This window comes from Aptenodytes patagonicus, chromosome 2, assembly GCF_965638725.1.
Source record: "Aptenodytes patagonicus chromosome 2, bAptPat1.pri.cur, whole genome shotgun sequence".
In the NCBI taxonomy this organism is placed as follows: domain Eukaryota; kingdom Metazoa; phylum Chordata; class Aves; order Sphenisciformes; family Spheniscidae; genus Aptenodytes; species Aptenodytes patagonicus.
Genome location: NC_134950.1, coordinates 92,492,977 through 92,508,857, shown reverse-complemented (window position 1 = coordinate 92,508,857; position 15,881 = coordinate 92,492,977). Strand labels below are relative to the sequence as shown.

The 15,881-nt window shown below is 38.4% G+C and overlaps 1 protein-coding gene across 2 annotated transcripts in view; it reads left to right on the top strand.

Moving 5' to 3' along the window:
- Positions 1-15,881, top strand: part of DROSHA (drosha ribonuclease III) — a 75,045-nt gene that overhangs the window by 19,578 nt on the left and 39,586 nt on the right. For both annotated transcript variants that reach the window (XM_076330396.1, XM_076330395.1), the window contains 5 exons: positions 678-749; positions 2,324-2,405; positions 3,712-3,786; positions 7,205-7,374; positions 13,346-13,470. In XM_076330396.1, coding sequence (XP_076186511.1) covers positions 678-749; positions 2,324-2,405; positions 3,712-3,786; positions 7,205-7,374; positions 13,346-13,470 — 524 coding nt within the window. The remainder of the gene's footprint in view (positions 1-677; positions 750-2,323; positions 2,406-3,711; positions 3,787-7,204; positions 7,375-13,345; positions 13,471-15,881) is intronic.

Genomic DNA, 15,881 nt, shown 5'->3' with positions numbered 1-15,881 from the left:
TAGGCATTTCTGTAGTCTTTCAGAAATTTAGCATTTTTGCTTTAAAAAATCCCATTTAAAAAACCAAACACACACCTTCAGCAGTCCGTGGACTTTGCAAACAAAGGAACCTTTTTTCAAAGGTGAAAAAAAGGAGTTTGTCTTACTAGTTAGTTGAGTGAACTTCTGAGAATATTTATTGGATGAAGTTAGTATAAACCTATAAATTTATCCTGAAGTTCTTATATTGTGTTGCTATGACTTAAAGCCATATTTTAAGACAGTATAGCTAACAGAATTGGCAACATGCTAAAAACCCCTTGCCTTCAGGTCATTGTATCAATCTGACATGTTGTGTCACCAGCAATAAATTAACTTCCAAATATACAAGTGAGAGAAGATATGGGTTTACTGAGCTTTGCTTTTTCTTCTAAACAAATTTTCATCTCCAGTAGATGGCATTATTTAATCTTCCTTTACCATCCCTCCTGTCAGCCCTGTGTTATTACAGAGGTGGAGGTTAGAACTGTTACTTCTCTTGAACATGCTTGTGTTCCTGTCTTTGCATGATCCCGCAGAGCAGCTGTTTTAGTAAGTGTCCTTTTCAGCAGACAGTAATACCTTTGCATACAAAATTGTATTAACTATACATTTGATGCTGTATAGTTTTTCATGCGAAATTTCTATTTTCCTTCCAGATTCCTCTATGTAAAGTAATCAGATTTAACATTGACTATACAATTCATTTCATTGAGGAGATGATGCCTGAGGTAAGAAGGATAATTAGTCAAAAAGTCAGAGTGGGTTGTGAGTTGTTGATATGCTTAATGGATTAAACTCTTCAGAATGCCATCTTGTAAAGTCTCTAAGAGACAGGCTGTGTTCCGAACGAATGGCTGAAAAGGAACTTGTACTCACAGGTACTAGCATAAATCCATCTACCTAGGCTATCATACATTAAAATCAAATAGTAAGAAGTGCTTATATCGATAGCTTCTTTTCATTTTAAGTTATATACAATATACGTCAGGTACTCTTATCTGTAAGCTGAGTTAGGCATTATCCTTCTTTTATGGTTGACAAAAATAAGGCATATGGAGGTGCTGGTTTGCCAGGTCCGCATAAGTCAATGGCAGAGCTGAGACTTAAACATGAGTTTGAAGCTCTGAAGATTGCTTATCAGTACTTAATATAAGCTGTTGCCAAAACAAATTTCCGGTGGATACAAACAAAACACATTCAGTTCATAATCTTTTTTTTTTTATTACAAATTAATCCCTGGTGAAGCCAGTTTGTGAAGTAAATTGCTACAGTGGAACAGCATGTGGAAGTACAGAAACACCCCTGCATATTAACTACAAAGATAGGATCAGTGTTTAATTTAGTCACATATATTTACATTTTTCTTCCTAGTTATCTCTCTTTTTGTTGCTCAACAGCATCTAAATATATGCAAGAGCCCTGAAATTCTTCAGCAAGATTAATGTGATCAAAGCAATTCATTTCTTGTTACTGAATGTGCTGTGTTGTCTCCAAATCCTGTTCTAAAACAACAAATGGCTACCAAGCAAAATAGGGAATTTGACATTTTTTTGGACTCCTGGTCAATTGGCTACAGCGCTATTTGCAGACTGTCTTTACTAATGCATTCTTGCAGAAGAGTTTGTCTTGTTGGGTTTGGAATTTATAGCTGTTATCATACACGTACAATTTATATCAACCTGGCCTGATTTTGTTTGTCAGGGAAGGCTTTTTAAGTTCCTTCATTTCTGAATGAAAGCTCTTTGCTTTGGAGGAGCTGCTTCCCCACTTGATGAGAAGAATCTCATTCTTTTTCTTTTTTTTTTTTTCTTCCTCTCCTTTCCTGTTGGCTCTTGAGGTCAAAATCCTCAATTTGCGTTGTACTGATACGTTGCTATGGAAGTGATCATGATATCACAGATGGTGATTTATAAACTTTTAATACGAACATGTAGGAAAAAGTGAATTATGAAAAAGATCCTTCTCAGAAATGTCATCTGCTTAGCTTACTCAGGTGAAAAGGTTTTAGTGCATGGCGAATTATCACAGATTCGTAATTTCTGCCTATAGTGTTGATTTGGACATTGACTAAAGAGTCTTCATTACAATGCTTTCTTGGCAATGCTTTCTGAAGAGATCACTGTGTTATGTTACAGTAGGTGATTAGAGATATATCAATACTGTTTCCAAAGCCAGTGTCTAGCAGTTGGCAAATATGAAGACACTGGTTTTTTCATTGTTTTATTTAAATATACCTGAGTGGCATTATTTGTATTATAGTACTATATAATTATAATTCTGGTTTATTTTTTTCTTTCCCCAGAATTTTTGTGTGAGAGGTCTTGAGCTGTTCTCTTCATATCTATTCAAAGATATTTTGGAGCTCTATGACTGGAATCTTAAAGGTAACTTTTATTTAGAGAAAAAAAAACAACATACAAAACCCCAATTAGTTGCAGCTTTTGTAAATAGGACTCTATTTTGTTATGTTCTTTGGTTTAAAAAGAAAAAAGTGGGGAGGGGCCTCAAAAGAACAGAGTCAAATGCTGGTTTATGTGAGAAGGACAAACTTCCACTTTGTTCTTCAAGAATATGAAATATATTAGAGTTCATTAGTGTGAACTGTAGCAATTAAAGTGCAAAAACTTGGCACTGTATTCTTGCAGATAAACTAAATTTCTTCCTAAATCCAAAACAATTCTTTTTAATCAAACAGTAAATACTATTGTATGTTTAATATTGCACAGTATCGTGTGCATGGTATTTTGAAAGCCAAGGTGTTAGGTAAACTATACTCTGTTTTTACAAGCTAACAAACAAGTTACGCATACAGTATTTCTCTACGGTCAACTTATAAAGCAGTGTCATACAGACAGCCGTAGAGGGATAACATGTCATTATAGCTGAATGTTTTTGACTTGACAAAATGAAAATATATGTTTCTGTGGAGAGTGCGATGAAGGAGAATTTCAGGGATGATCCTTCCCTTGGTCTAAAAGAAAACGGAGAATATCAAAGGAATTTCATTTCAGAATCTGTAGTGTGTTTTGTTGTCTTGACTTTGTCTATGGAGATGCACTCTGCACTTATTACAGTGAAACTTGTATGCTCCTCTGTTTAATACATTTTGTGTAGCCGCCTTTGGTTTAATATTAAATGTATTCTAATATCAGTGTTGTCTTTCCTATCACTGGTTCTGATTGTTCTTTCTTTTTTAACACCAGGTACTTACTGGTTTTGTTTTTATTTTCATGCAAAGCTTTGGATGATAAAATAGGAAACAAAAAAACCACAAAATAGCATCATGGAAATTTCCTTGTTACCTTTGTTATTGTAACCAAAAAACCACCCCACTAATTGGGAAGGACTAATAAACTAGTGCTTGTGTCTATAAGGCTTAATTGAATTAATTATATAAAACCATTTTTTATTGTATCACTGTTTTACATAAAACTAATGTTTTTATTAGATTCTTTTTATTTTTAAGTTATTGTAGCTTTCTTTGAAATTGTCCATGTGAAAGCTTTCACTAGAAGTTGTTACTCTGTTCCTTTCTGCTGTGCATTTTGTTACTTTTCTGATTGAAACTTAGGTCCTATCAAATGTAATCACCGTTCATTGATTTCGTTTATGGCAGGGTTGCCTTCTTTTTTTCTTCTTTTGCAAATATGTTGCTGTTCATAAATTTTCCATATTTTTTTCATATTTAAGGTCCTTCACTTGAAAATGATTCTATTTGCTGCCCCAGATTTCACTTCATGCCACGATTTGTGAGATTTCTTCCAGGTAATGTTTGTATTATGTAGCTTTATGGAAATCAGATCTTAAAAAACAAAAAAAAGCCCCAACAAACCCCCCAAAAAACACCCCCCCCCCAAAAAAAAAAAAAAAACAACCAAAAACAAACAACCCACAAAAAAACTTATTGCAAGTTAAATGGTTCAGTCAGTGTAGAGGTCTGGTGCTTCCATCTGAAGCTGGCAGTGCTTGCTGGCAGTGTGGATGGTTTACTCAGAATTGGGATTCAGATGGGCAGGCCAAGTCTTGTTTCCAGCTTTTGTCTCTGTCATGGTGAGTTTAGGCAGTGCTGGGTCATCCTTGTCCTGCCCTGTGATGGAGCTGTGGCATTTAAGGAGTGCTATTACCTAATCTCACATGTGAAACTGAATTTAATGTCCCTTCTGCTCTTCAGGATACCGTGTGATTATATTAAAATTCTTGATGTGCAGTTTTGAGGGTCAGCATGATTGGCGCTTCTAAGCACATGTTCTGATTGTTTCTTTCTTCATCTTAATGCAAGCTTAGACCTTGCACCAAATGGTGAAAGACAGAAAAACACCATTCCAATGCAGTTCAACCCTAGCCTGCCAGCCAAGGACAAGCTTCAGTGTGGAGCGTTATGCTCGTTTTGAGCGAACAGCATACACAGGCATTTAACACGTCCTAAGATACTAGGACAGACTTTCAGTTGATATAAATGTCATAGGTCCATTGAAAATGTGTCCTGCTGAGATCCTGCCAGTGATTGCTCCAGAAGGGTTGTGTGGACAGGAGGATGCGTTTCAGCTGCTGGACTGAGAGTGCAGATGAGACATGGAACAATCTTCATCAAGAGGGCTGTGGCCTGGAGGTGCTCTCTGCTCTGGGCTTTGAAACTTAGTTGGTATATTAATTATAGCTGTAGCTAAATGAGGTTTGGCTCGTTACTGTGGAGAGTACTGATGGTTAGATGACTGTATTTCTAATTGTTGTTCCTTCCTGGATACGCAACAGTGTTCAATCAGAAGCAGAGCTCTGAGGCTTGCTAGCAAGCATTGATTTGGTTCTGCTAAAGCAATTTACAAAATAAGCCATCAAGCCACATGTGGCTGATTAACTTGACCTCATCACAAAATGAGAACAAGTTTGACCTGCCTGGTTTGTGTAGCTTGAGGGTGTTTTCCTGTTAGTTTGTGGGTTTTATATTCTGATATATTTTATTTTAGTTTAGAAGTCCACTCTTTCTGCGCTGTTGGATTGTTTACTGTTAGGGAGAGATAAGTCTCTATAACATGTATTCCTGTGTGCTTCCTCTTTAAGGTTCCCAGCCTTCTAACTCTTTATAGAAATGTCTTTTTCCTGATATTTCTGCATATATAGTTGCCTTTTAGCATCTTCGTGACAGATTTTTTTTTTAATCAAGTTTGAATTTTGTATTGATTATTTTTTGAGATATCCTTGGAGATTTTTAATTTCCAGAGAGTGGGAATCTATTTCCTTCAGGTATGTTTCAGAATGTTATTTGTCTATGTCTAATCAAAGAAGATATATCGGTGTAACAGATCTCCACACATCCATCAACTGTCTTTTTAAAGATAGAAATGAATTGCTGATTTCCCGTCCCCTCTACTTTTCTTTCTTTCTTATTTTTCTAACATGGTCTAAAAATGTGAGGTTTGGGATGTCAGGTTTTCTGTGTGGATTACTTAGAGACAGGCCTTGGGGTAGCTCTAAACTTTGAGCTAATCATACCGGGTTTACTGAGTGCCAGAGATGCATAGCATGTGGAATAGTGGCTGTATTGTATTCATTGTCATAGATTTTTATGATGTTAAATACATTAAGAGAGTAAAAGACCAGAAAAAAAACATTTGAGGTCCCAAGTACTGCATGTTCTGACCCAGGAAAGGTCAGGTCTCTAACTACTGTTTAGCACAGCTATCTATAGCAACCTATACCCTTCCGGTACACAGTCTTTGGTGAGTAAGGCTACACTTCTTTTTTAGCGACTGTTGGACATGGGCTACCTCTTATGTAACAGTATAATCTTGTTGTTGACAAAGACAAAAGACTTGTAAACTTAGTCCCCCTTTAATTTGAAGGAAAACTTTGCACGTTTAAAAATCTGCCCCTGTAGCTATTTAGAAGGATTTTCTGTTTCCAGTGAGGTTTTGGGGAGTATTTTCCCCATTTAAGTTTCCCTCTTGGAGTTTGAATGAGGTTAATTGTTCTAAGAGGCCAAGTTATATCATTCCCTTTCATCTTTTCTGTACCATAGTGCTGTAATCCCAGCTGAAGTAAGAGAAGCACTTGTTCCCTCGCGTGTTTTGTAGAAGACATCATCTTACACAACACTGCTGTTATGCAGCAGTTCTGCAAGGTTTTTCCTGTGTGCCTGGGATCACATTCCTTATCCCCCATATTGCTCTAAGCCTTTACTTCTGTTTTTTCTCCATTCCTTTTTTTTTTTTTTTTTGTGTGTGTAGTGATAGAGAGAATGCACTCAGTGGCAGGACCAGATTGCTCCTGCTCCCTGAGGAAGGGAAATCAACGTTTGTGCTCTGTGCGGATGAAACTTGAAGATGCCTCCATACCTACAAGTTAACAGCCTGCTGTTGAAGGAGGGGGTCAGAGGGATGCATGTCAAAATTAAAGCACTCTAGTAACATGTCAATCTTTTTACTCATACGAGCGGACATACTGAATTTGAATAGTCAGTGTCTTCTGAGTGGTGGTCTGTCAGGACCGTCACTCACTCATCTTTCCTGTTTGCATCTTCACATCTGTAACTGGCTACCTGGAGCCAGTCAGATGTTTATTATACTGTCTTCCTTTGTTAAAAGCAGCCTTTGCTGCGCATGTTTCCTGGGGTCTCGGAAGTATTTAGCAGTTTTCATGTGCCCTTGATTCATTTAGTGACAGAAGACAGCATGAGGCTCTTTAGTCTTCGTTACTGCAGGTACAGCATGTAAGCACTACAGATAAGTTTAAAATGCAAGGATAACTTGCTACATAATTCCAGAAGTATCCCGTAAAATTGAGTGTTCTTTAAAAAGGCTGCACAAATGCCTAAAGGCTTTTTAACTACTGTTGTAAAAAGAACGATAAAAGTGTGAAAAGGAAGATATAACTGGACAATGTAACTGATTGTTCTGCCTACTCATTTTAAAGTTTTTTCAGGCAAGTTAGAAACTTCAGCTTTACAGTATGATGAAACTGTTACTCTTGCTGCCATTGCCATTATTGCTTCCAGTTTAGCAAAGTGTTTATGCATGTGCAGTATTCATCAATAAAACATTTGCCTTCATATTTGTCAAGTTGCTTAAGCATTTTGCATTTTATTTTGCTCATCCGAATATTTTGTGTTCTGCATATTTTCTCCTTTGCTCGTGCTTTAGGAGTGAATATCTGAAATGTGTTTTATTTATTTATTTATGTTTTCAAGATGGAGGAAAAGAAGTACTCTCAATGCATCAGATTCTTCTCTACTTGTTACGATGCAATAAAGCTCTGGTGCCTGAAGAAGAGATTGCTAACATGCTTCAGTGGGAAGAACTGGAATGGCAGAAATATGCAGAAGAATGTAAAGGGATGATCGTTACCAGCCCTGGCATGGTAGAGCAAATAATTCTGATTTATGAGCAACCCAATGACACATACATGTCTTGTTTCAGAGAGTCTGCTACAGGCTGAATTAGAAAGGGAAAAGATGACCAGTGACAGTTGCAGATTGCTATAGGAACAGTTCATTGACTTGTTCCAACCCGGGAAGAATTGCACCCTCTGCTGCTCTACTGAAGGGCAGATTTCCAGATGAGCACTGCTTCAATGTGCACGTTAAAAGGAATGGCTATATTTTATGTACGTGAAACTGTAGTTTGCTCCTCTGCTTTCTTACTTTCTCAGTCTTTATGTGCATGATCTCATTCTCTTTTCCGTGACACAGGACCAGAGAATTAGTAACTATTTGCTATTTTCTTTCATCTTCCTCTTTTGACCCGCTAGCTCTATTTAAAGGGCTCTATCCAGATTCTGCCCTGAATATGGAAAAGGTGTTTTCTGCCTATGTGGTTTTTTCCACGTTGTTTCTATGTTGCTCTCACTGAGGAATTTTGTGTACATTAATGAATGCATCCATTAATTTTCAGTGCGAAGCTTGAAACCCCTATGGCCTTATTATTTTTGGAACAATTAGTATTTTAAAGCATATGTTCTCTGAACACAGCCCCTTTCAACTCCAGCGTTTATGTGAATGTAGCCCATTTTTGACTTTCACACTTAAGAATTGTGGGTCACAAGAATAGATGATGTCCACTAAAAGCTGCAGGGTTCTGTTTGCGTGGTTCGATCAGTATTGCAAAGTGATATCTCAGTAGTAGAGGCATGTTTTGGACCTAACATTTTAGACTGCCATGCAGCTTTCTCAGTTGTAATACCTTTCTTTCTCTGACTTCATTTTCCTCCTTTGCTCATAGCTCAACTTCGTAGCTTCTCCAGAAAAAGTGTGACTTGGTATCATGCCTAAGGGAAAATTTAGTTTGCTAACTGAAAAACCTGTCCCCAAACTGCAGCCAAGGTGACTTCCTAAATACATTTTTCAAGTTCATATTTTTAAGTATGGCAGCATTACGTTTAGTAAACTACTTTATAAGCTAATCATAACTTGGGCAGGATAATTTATTTTTCCCTTGATTTCATTCTGAGTGTTTTCATTCTGGCAAAAACTCTCTAGACCAAAAGGAAAAGATGATCATCTGTGGGAATGTGAAATGCAGAATACACATGAACTCTCACTATGGAAAATTCTACCTGAGCTGGTTAAAACTGAGTGCTAAACCAGAATCTCATAATAGAAATTGTTAAACAGCCTTAACTGTTTAACTTAATGTTGCCTGTGGTTTCTGTGATACAAGGTGCATGCTAGTGCACAAGTCGTCAGCATCTGAATGGTATACGCTGACATAGCTTCAGTGGTTTTGCTGAAGATATGCTGATTTCAGCTAGCTGAAAACTTGCTTTTTTGTTTAGCATGAAGGAACACATATATGCTCCTTCGTTGTGTCACTGAACTGTAAATGTCTGTATGCATAAGGCAGTGCGGTTTGTGAGTGGTAGTGTTAATTTTTAGATTGTGTGATTTTTACTGACAAACTTTGCATTCTACAAGACAATGTTTTTAAAGATGTGTGTGGACATCAAAATATGTAAGCATAAAAGAAATCTGCAGTACTTTGAAACATTGTCATGTTATAATGCTATCAGAACGTTTTTTCTCTCAAGAAGATTGCAGTGACTTTCTTAGTTTGTGGATTTTTTCTGTTCATTGCAGCATATTCTATTGAGTATGAAAGTAAGTGAAAAATAGAATATGAAAGTATTTTCTATGCATTTTACAACATTAGAAGATAAAACAGTTCTGTTATAGAGAAAATGTGAAACTGTTTTGGAAAATGACAGCTCTTCAATTCAATTTTATCCACTTGACACAACAAAGTAAAAACAATAAATTTTATTTTTCTGCTTTCCTCCATAACATCACTTCAGAAATAATAATTCCTCTTGTGATCAGATCTAGGTTTTTTTATATGTATTTTATTTTTAAGTGAGGTGTATATATGCATGATGGAGAAGGGAAAAAATTTTGATAGACATATAAATCCCATTTACTTAAACAACTAACAGTAGTTTAGCATTATTTAAAACCATTTAATTTATTCATGGTGTTTCATTAGTCCAGTGACACTTCGTGTTAGAATAGATATAAAGGTTTGCAAATTTTAATCCTTTTCAATACTTCACTCTTTTTTTCTAAAATATTGCTGCTTTTCTCACTAGTACAAATATATATGTATTTTAACATACTTTTGTACTACATCTGCATGCAGTCTCATGTCTTCTAATCATAGAATCATTAAGGTTGGAAAAGGCCTCTAAGACCGAGTCCAACCATCGACCCAACACCACCATGCCCACTAAACCATGTCCCTAAGCACCTCATCCACTCGTCTTTTAAATACCTCCAGGGATGGGGACTCAACCACTTCCCTGGGCAGCCTCTTCCAATGTTTCACCACTCTTTCAGTAAAGACATTTTTCCTCACGTCCAATCTAAACCTCCCCTGGCGCAACTTGAGGCCATTTCCTCTCGTCCTATCGCTTGTTACTTGGCAGAAGAGACCGACACCCACCTCGCTACAACCTCCTCTCAGGGAGTTGTAGAGAGCGATGAGGTCTCCCCTCAGCCTCCTTTTCTCCAGGCTAAACAACCCCAGTTCCCTCAGCCGCTCCTCATAAGACTTGTTCTCCAGACCCCTCACCAGCCTCGTTGCCCTTCTCTGGACACGCTCCAGCACCTCAACGTCCTTCTTGCAGTGAGGGGCCCAAAACTGAACACAGTATTGGAGGTGCGGCCTCACCAGTGCCGAGTACAGGGGCACAATCACTTCCCTACTCCTGCTGGCCACACTAGTTCTGATACAGGCCAGGATGCCATTGGCCTTCTTGGCCACCTGGGCACACTGCCGGCTCATGTTCAGCCGGCTGTCGACCAGCACCCCCAAGTCCTTTTCCGACAGGCAGCTTTCCAGCCACTCTTCCCCAAGCCTGTAGCGCTGCGTGGGGTTGTTGTGGCCGAAGTGCAGGACCCGGCACTTGGCCTTGTTGAACCTCATTCAATTGGCCTTGGCCCATCAATCCAGCCTGTCCAGGTCCCTCTGCAGAGCCTTCCTACCCTCGAGCAGATCAACACTCCCGCCCAACTTGGTGTCGTCTGCAAACTTACTGAGGGTGCGCTCAATCCCCTCATCCAGATCATTGATAAAGATATTGAACAAGACCGGCCCCAAAACTGAGCCCTGGGGAACACCGCTTGTGACCGGCCGCCAACTGGATGTAACTCCATTCACCACAACTGTCTGGGCCCGGCTGTGCAGCCAGTTTTTGACCCAGCGCAGAGTACACCTGTCTAAGCCGTGAGCCGCCAGCTTCTCTAGGAGAATGCTGTGGGAGACAGTGTCAAAGGCCTTACTGAAGTCCAGGTAGACCACATCCACAGCCTTTCCCTCGTCCACTAGGCGGGTCACCTGGTCATAGAAGGAGATCGGGTTGGTCAAGCAGGACCTGCCTCTCATGAACCCATGCGGGCTGGGCCTGATCCCCTGGTTGTCCCGCACCACATGCCTTGTGAGCGCCCTCAAGATGAACCGCTCCATAATTTTCCCCGGCACCGAGGTCAGGCTGACAGGCCTGTAGTTCCCCGGATCCTCCTTCCGGCCCTTCTTGTAGATGGGTGTCACATTGGCAAGCCTAATATCAGCAAAGCCTTGATTGATGACGTTTGGAATAGGAAACAAAGATAATGGGCCTCTGTTCTGTTAGAATTTCTTTGTTTTTGATGAGATTTTAAAAGTGAGGCTGTGTTTATTAGATGGTCTCTCACAGCACTTTTAAAATAACACAGGGATAAAAATCTGGAAGAATAACATCTAATTTGCTTGCGTCCTGTCTGCTGGTGTGCAGTTTATGCTGTATATTTCTGTATGGTGCTGTTTGTTCATTTAACCTTCAGAAACAGCACCGGAGAGGAAGCTGGTGTTCACCGTGCTGAAGGAAAAAAACATAGCCTAGCTACTCTCCTCTCATAACCGTCAGTGGAGGAACAATTGTGATTAGGTCTTAAACAAGGAGTTCTTTTGTCCTGGTTGTTACCAGGCATCTGTGAACAGCTGTGTAACTGAGTGACAAAACTCAAAGGCAGTGGCATATAAATAAAGAGTCTGGTTTTGAGTGATCCCGAGGCCACGTGTTTCACACAGACTCTGCTATAGGCGTATTGAAAGCTCTTCTCCCTTTCAGACTTTTGAGGATCAGATTACTTCTATTTAAGTGTCTAAAATGTGGAACATTTGAATAGGAAAATATTGTTTGTAATTTTTTTAAAATACATTGATTATAATTAGTGTATTGAGTATAATTATTGTTTCGTATTCTGTTAATCATATTTTGCCGCCTTGGTTCTCAGAGGAGTTGTTGGGTAGCAAGGTTGCTTTTTTGAGGGGGGTGGGGATAGGAGAAGTTCCTGATTTTTAATGTTAAGAGAAGGGAGAACCAACGAACAACTTTTGTGAAGGTAAAAACTTTTCAAATTGGCATTGTGCAAACCCCACAAAAACAGATTAACTTAAATTTCAAGACTTTAAGCTCTGGTTTAGAGAAGAACATTCTGTCTGCTACAAATCCTCCCCATGTTTTTCATTAGATTTTGTTGTCCTAATCCCTTTTTCTTGGAAATGCTGTGGGGAAAACCTTTTCTCTTTTTTCGCGCCCTCCTCCCCCCCTCTTTTTTTGGCTGGGGAGATGTAACTTTATGTTCAGTCATCATGTCTAAAGGGAAGCTGATAAGCATTTGGAAAATGTTTCTCTATCTGAATGTCAAAGTTTTAAGTAAGTTTTTGTATTTCTAGAATAGATTGGAAATGTGGCCACCTGATGAGGCTTACCTTTATTTCTAGAATTGGCTTTGCTTATCCATGCAGAAAATGATTGCTTCGAACAGTTCTACCAAGGTGGTTTGAAGGGTGAAAGCTTTGTTCTTGACACAGTTTTTATTGTTTTGTGAAGAGAATGGTGGGAGCTGTTTCTGTAACTCTGAAACTCATCTTTGAGAAATTCACAATGCTAAATTAGAAGTTTTGAGATGCAGGTAACTAGAAGTAATGCCCTTTTTCTGAAACCTTAGACAAGCAGAAAATACTGGCCTCTTCCATCTGATCGCAAAGTGGGGAGTAAGCCGGCACATAACAAAGCAGTTTGCCAGGTAATGGAGAAAATGTTTACTTGGAGACAAACTGTGCACCTTCAACTGAGTTTTTAAATATGTTAGATAAGTGATCGAGAGCTCTGTAAGCAGCATGTCTTCTACAGTGATGTGCAATTACTCATTTTCAGCATTTTTAGAGGTGAAGCGAAAGTTGCCTCCTTCCACACTGTCCTTTTTAATTATAAAAAGAACTTCTGTTTTGAACTGTAAAAAGGACAAAAGTCTCCTCACTATACAAGACTGTATTCCTCATTATACACATCAGCCTAGGAGCCTTTTTCTAAGAGTAGCATGACAGATTTTTTAATGCTGTTTAGTCAGTGTGATTGAATGGATTGAATAATGGCTTCACTTGCTTTGGGAAATCAGGAACAGAACTAAAATTAGAGAGGTAACCTGATCTTAGCGAACTACTCAGGCATGTGGGAGTTTGGATGCCAGAATGCTAATCCTGATTTTATTTCCAGTGTTTGACCAAAGAAAGTTGCTTTAAGTTCTCAGAAATAATCAAACTGTAAATTTTCTGACTTGTAAAATGAAAATAAAAAGACTTCCTTTTTTTGCTGGGAAAGCTAAGTCAATTAACTTTGTTTCAGTCATGGTCATTGCCATTGACAAATATTTATTATAATATTAATGATTAGTTTTATGTGTATTTTAATAAGCTTGGAATATTGCTGCTTGGTGGTTCCTGGATAGTGTGGGCTAGAGGCAATAAATTTTCCATGGAGCTGTTGTCAATTAGGTATATTTTGTTTTTTCTCCTAGAAACCCAGCTCAGTTCGTATCGATCAACTGGACCGGGAACAGTTCAATCCTGATGTAATTACTTTCCCCATTATTGTCCACTTCGGGATACGACCTGCTCAACTCAGTTATGCTGGAGATCCTCAGTAAGATGCTTTTCCTTCCATCTTTCATTCAGAAACTGATTACTGTTGTCATTTGTGGCTTAAATAGGGCTTGTTTATATCGGACTTAATTAAGCACATAAAGCTTAGTGCTCATGGCATTGGACACTAGCTCTTGTAAATTAGAGAATATAAGGTATAACTTGTTTTTTCTGGCATAACTCAGGATCTGCTGAAATAAATGTGCATGCATGTGCAGTATAAAATTTCTCAACCTGAGAACAGCTCTTCTAGGTCAGAGCAAAGGCTCCTCAAGCTCCACATTATTTCTCCGAGAGGCCAGTTGTGGGTTTTTGGAGAAAGAATAGTGTAATGGGAAGGCACAGGGGGAGAAACACCCAGGCTTCCAAAGGTCTGTAGCATATGGACTTCTGAGCTAGAGGATATATTTGGATCATTTTGTTTAACAGCCCTGAATGGACCTTCCTTCTCTAAATTTCTCAAATCACTGTTTGAATCTTTCTATGCTACTGACAGGGAGAAGATTCCAGGTAATCACCTCCCCAGTGCTATTGTGCATCATATGAAAAAGGACTGACTTTTGTTTCAGAGCTGTTACTTGACCGTTTAATTAGATGCTCTTCAGGTCTTACATCTAATAATGAATATAGCCATTTTCTGTTTGCTTTCTTCGTGACATTTATTTTTCTTGCACCCTGCTATATCCTACTTAGTTGTCTCTTTCTATGCCTTGACGGATCTCAAGTTTTATGTACTGTTTCCTAGCTTGGACGCTGTTGGGTCCATGCTACTTTTCTCTGTACCTTTTATATCCTTATAGAGATGGAGAGGAATGTAGTGAAGAAGTGGAGAGGGAATCAGAACTTCAGTCAGAGCAAGAAATACTGTTTCACTGTGGATTTGTGTAGTGGTGTAGAAGTGATTGCTGGATTTTGTTCACAGTTCTTTTCTTCATTTCTGACAATTTCAGGGAACTCTTCCAGTGGTTTGGAGATCTGTTTTCTGAATGATGACAGACAGTATAGACCCCATCTCTTGTGCATGTATAGTTAAGGTTCTTTTTCCTCATGCATTTTCCTCCAGTGTCTTTTAAGGACGTTGAATTTCACCTGCAGTTTTGAGGCCCAGTCACTCATATGTGCATGTATGACAGACATATTCTTCTACAACTCCTTGCTGAGAATTTTAGATTTAATGTGGTGGGAATTGGGAAGAGTGAGTGCTTATCCAGATAATAACATATTTTCTTTTGGCTTTGAGTATGACTTTTAATCTTTCTCGTCTTTTAGTTTTCTTATCCATAAAAAGAAAATAATTAGACCAAAGAATATAAGAACCACCTCTATTTTGATGCTGAGTTTCTTAATATTTGTAAAGTTCTAGTACCTTGCATTGAAAAGAGTCTAAAGATACAAAAATTGTTCTTCCCACACTTTTATTTTAACTTGCTTTAAAATTTCCATGGCTTTTTTTTTTCCCCCAGAGCTGCTTACAGAATTTAGGTGTACTTCTCTTTATCAAAGCAACAAAGCAGTTTTTGTGAAAGACCTCTGTGGTGCCGTCATAAATCTCAGGCTTAACTCTGGTGTATGTGTGAAATAGGTAATGCCCAGAAAAGGTTTTCCTCTAGTGTGCCTTTTCTTTATGATGTTCTAATACAGAATTTTTGTTACTGTAATCTGTTTGTTATTGCAAAGTTTGAGAATTAATAGTTTGTCCCACCCATATTAATACTAGTAGCAAAACGTATATTGTAGATCTTAGTATCAGGTTCTTGTTTTTGGGTTGAAACCTCCTCGTGGCATTTGTTTGTTTTCTGGTGGGTTGATTTGTTCATTAACTCATTTTTCTTCTTTGGATGGGGATTTGTCAGAAATAGATGTGCTAGTCTGCAGATTGCAGAAATGCAGAGAACAGCATAAGAAAAATCTATGGATTGACCATTTCAGATGTGTTTATAGACTCAAAAAATATCAGCATCTCTAGAGGCAAAGAGTATACATTCAAGAATGCTGCAGAGAAATAGCTGTGGGAAAAAAAGCCAATAAGAAAAGATCTGTTTGTGTGCCTGTGAATGTGGGATGCTGGGAAGATTATGAAAGAGTAAAAGAACTGCTGCTTCATTTACTGCTTTGCCAATAGTGTGGTAACTTCCTACTAAAACCACTGCTCTAAGTTGGTACTGAGGAGGGTCTTATTTTATAATATAAGTATAAAAGAAAATAAATTACTTTGGTAAACTTCTTCCCTCTGTCCTCTAATTCCCTGCTTCCTATTAAAAGTCTGGTTTTACGGGTTTTCTTGAAAAAACACTACAGAGGTGATACTATTTTGGAGATAGCATTGTTTCCTAAGGACACAAAGTCCAAGTCATGATTCTCTTGGTCGCTCCTCCTGTGGTAACTTTTAAACCTGTTGGTCAATTGCGGCTG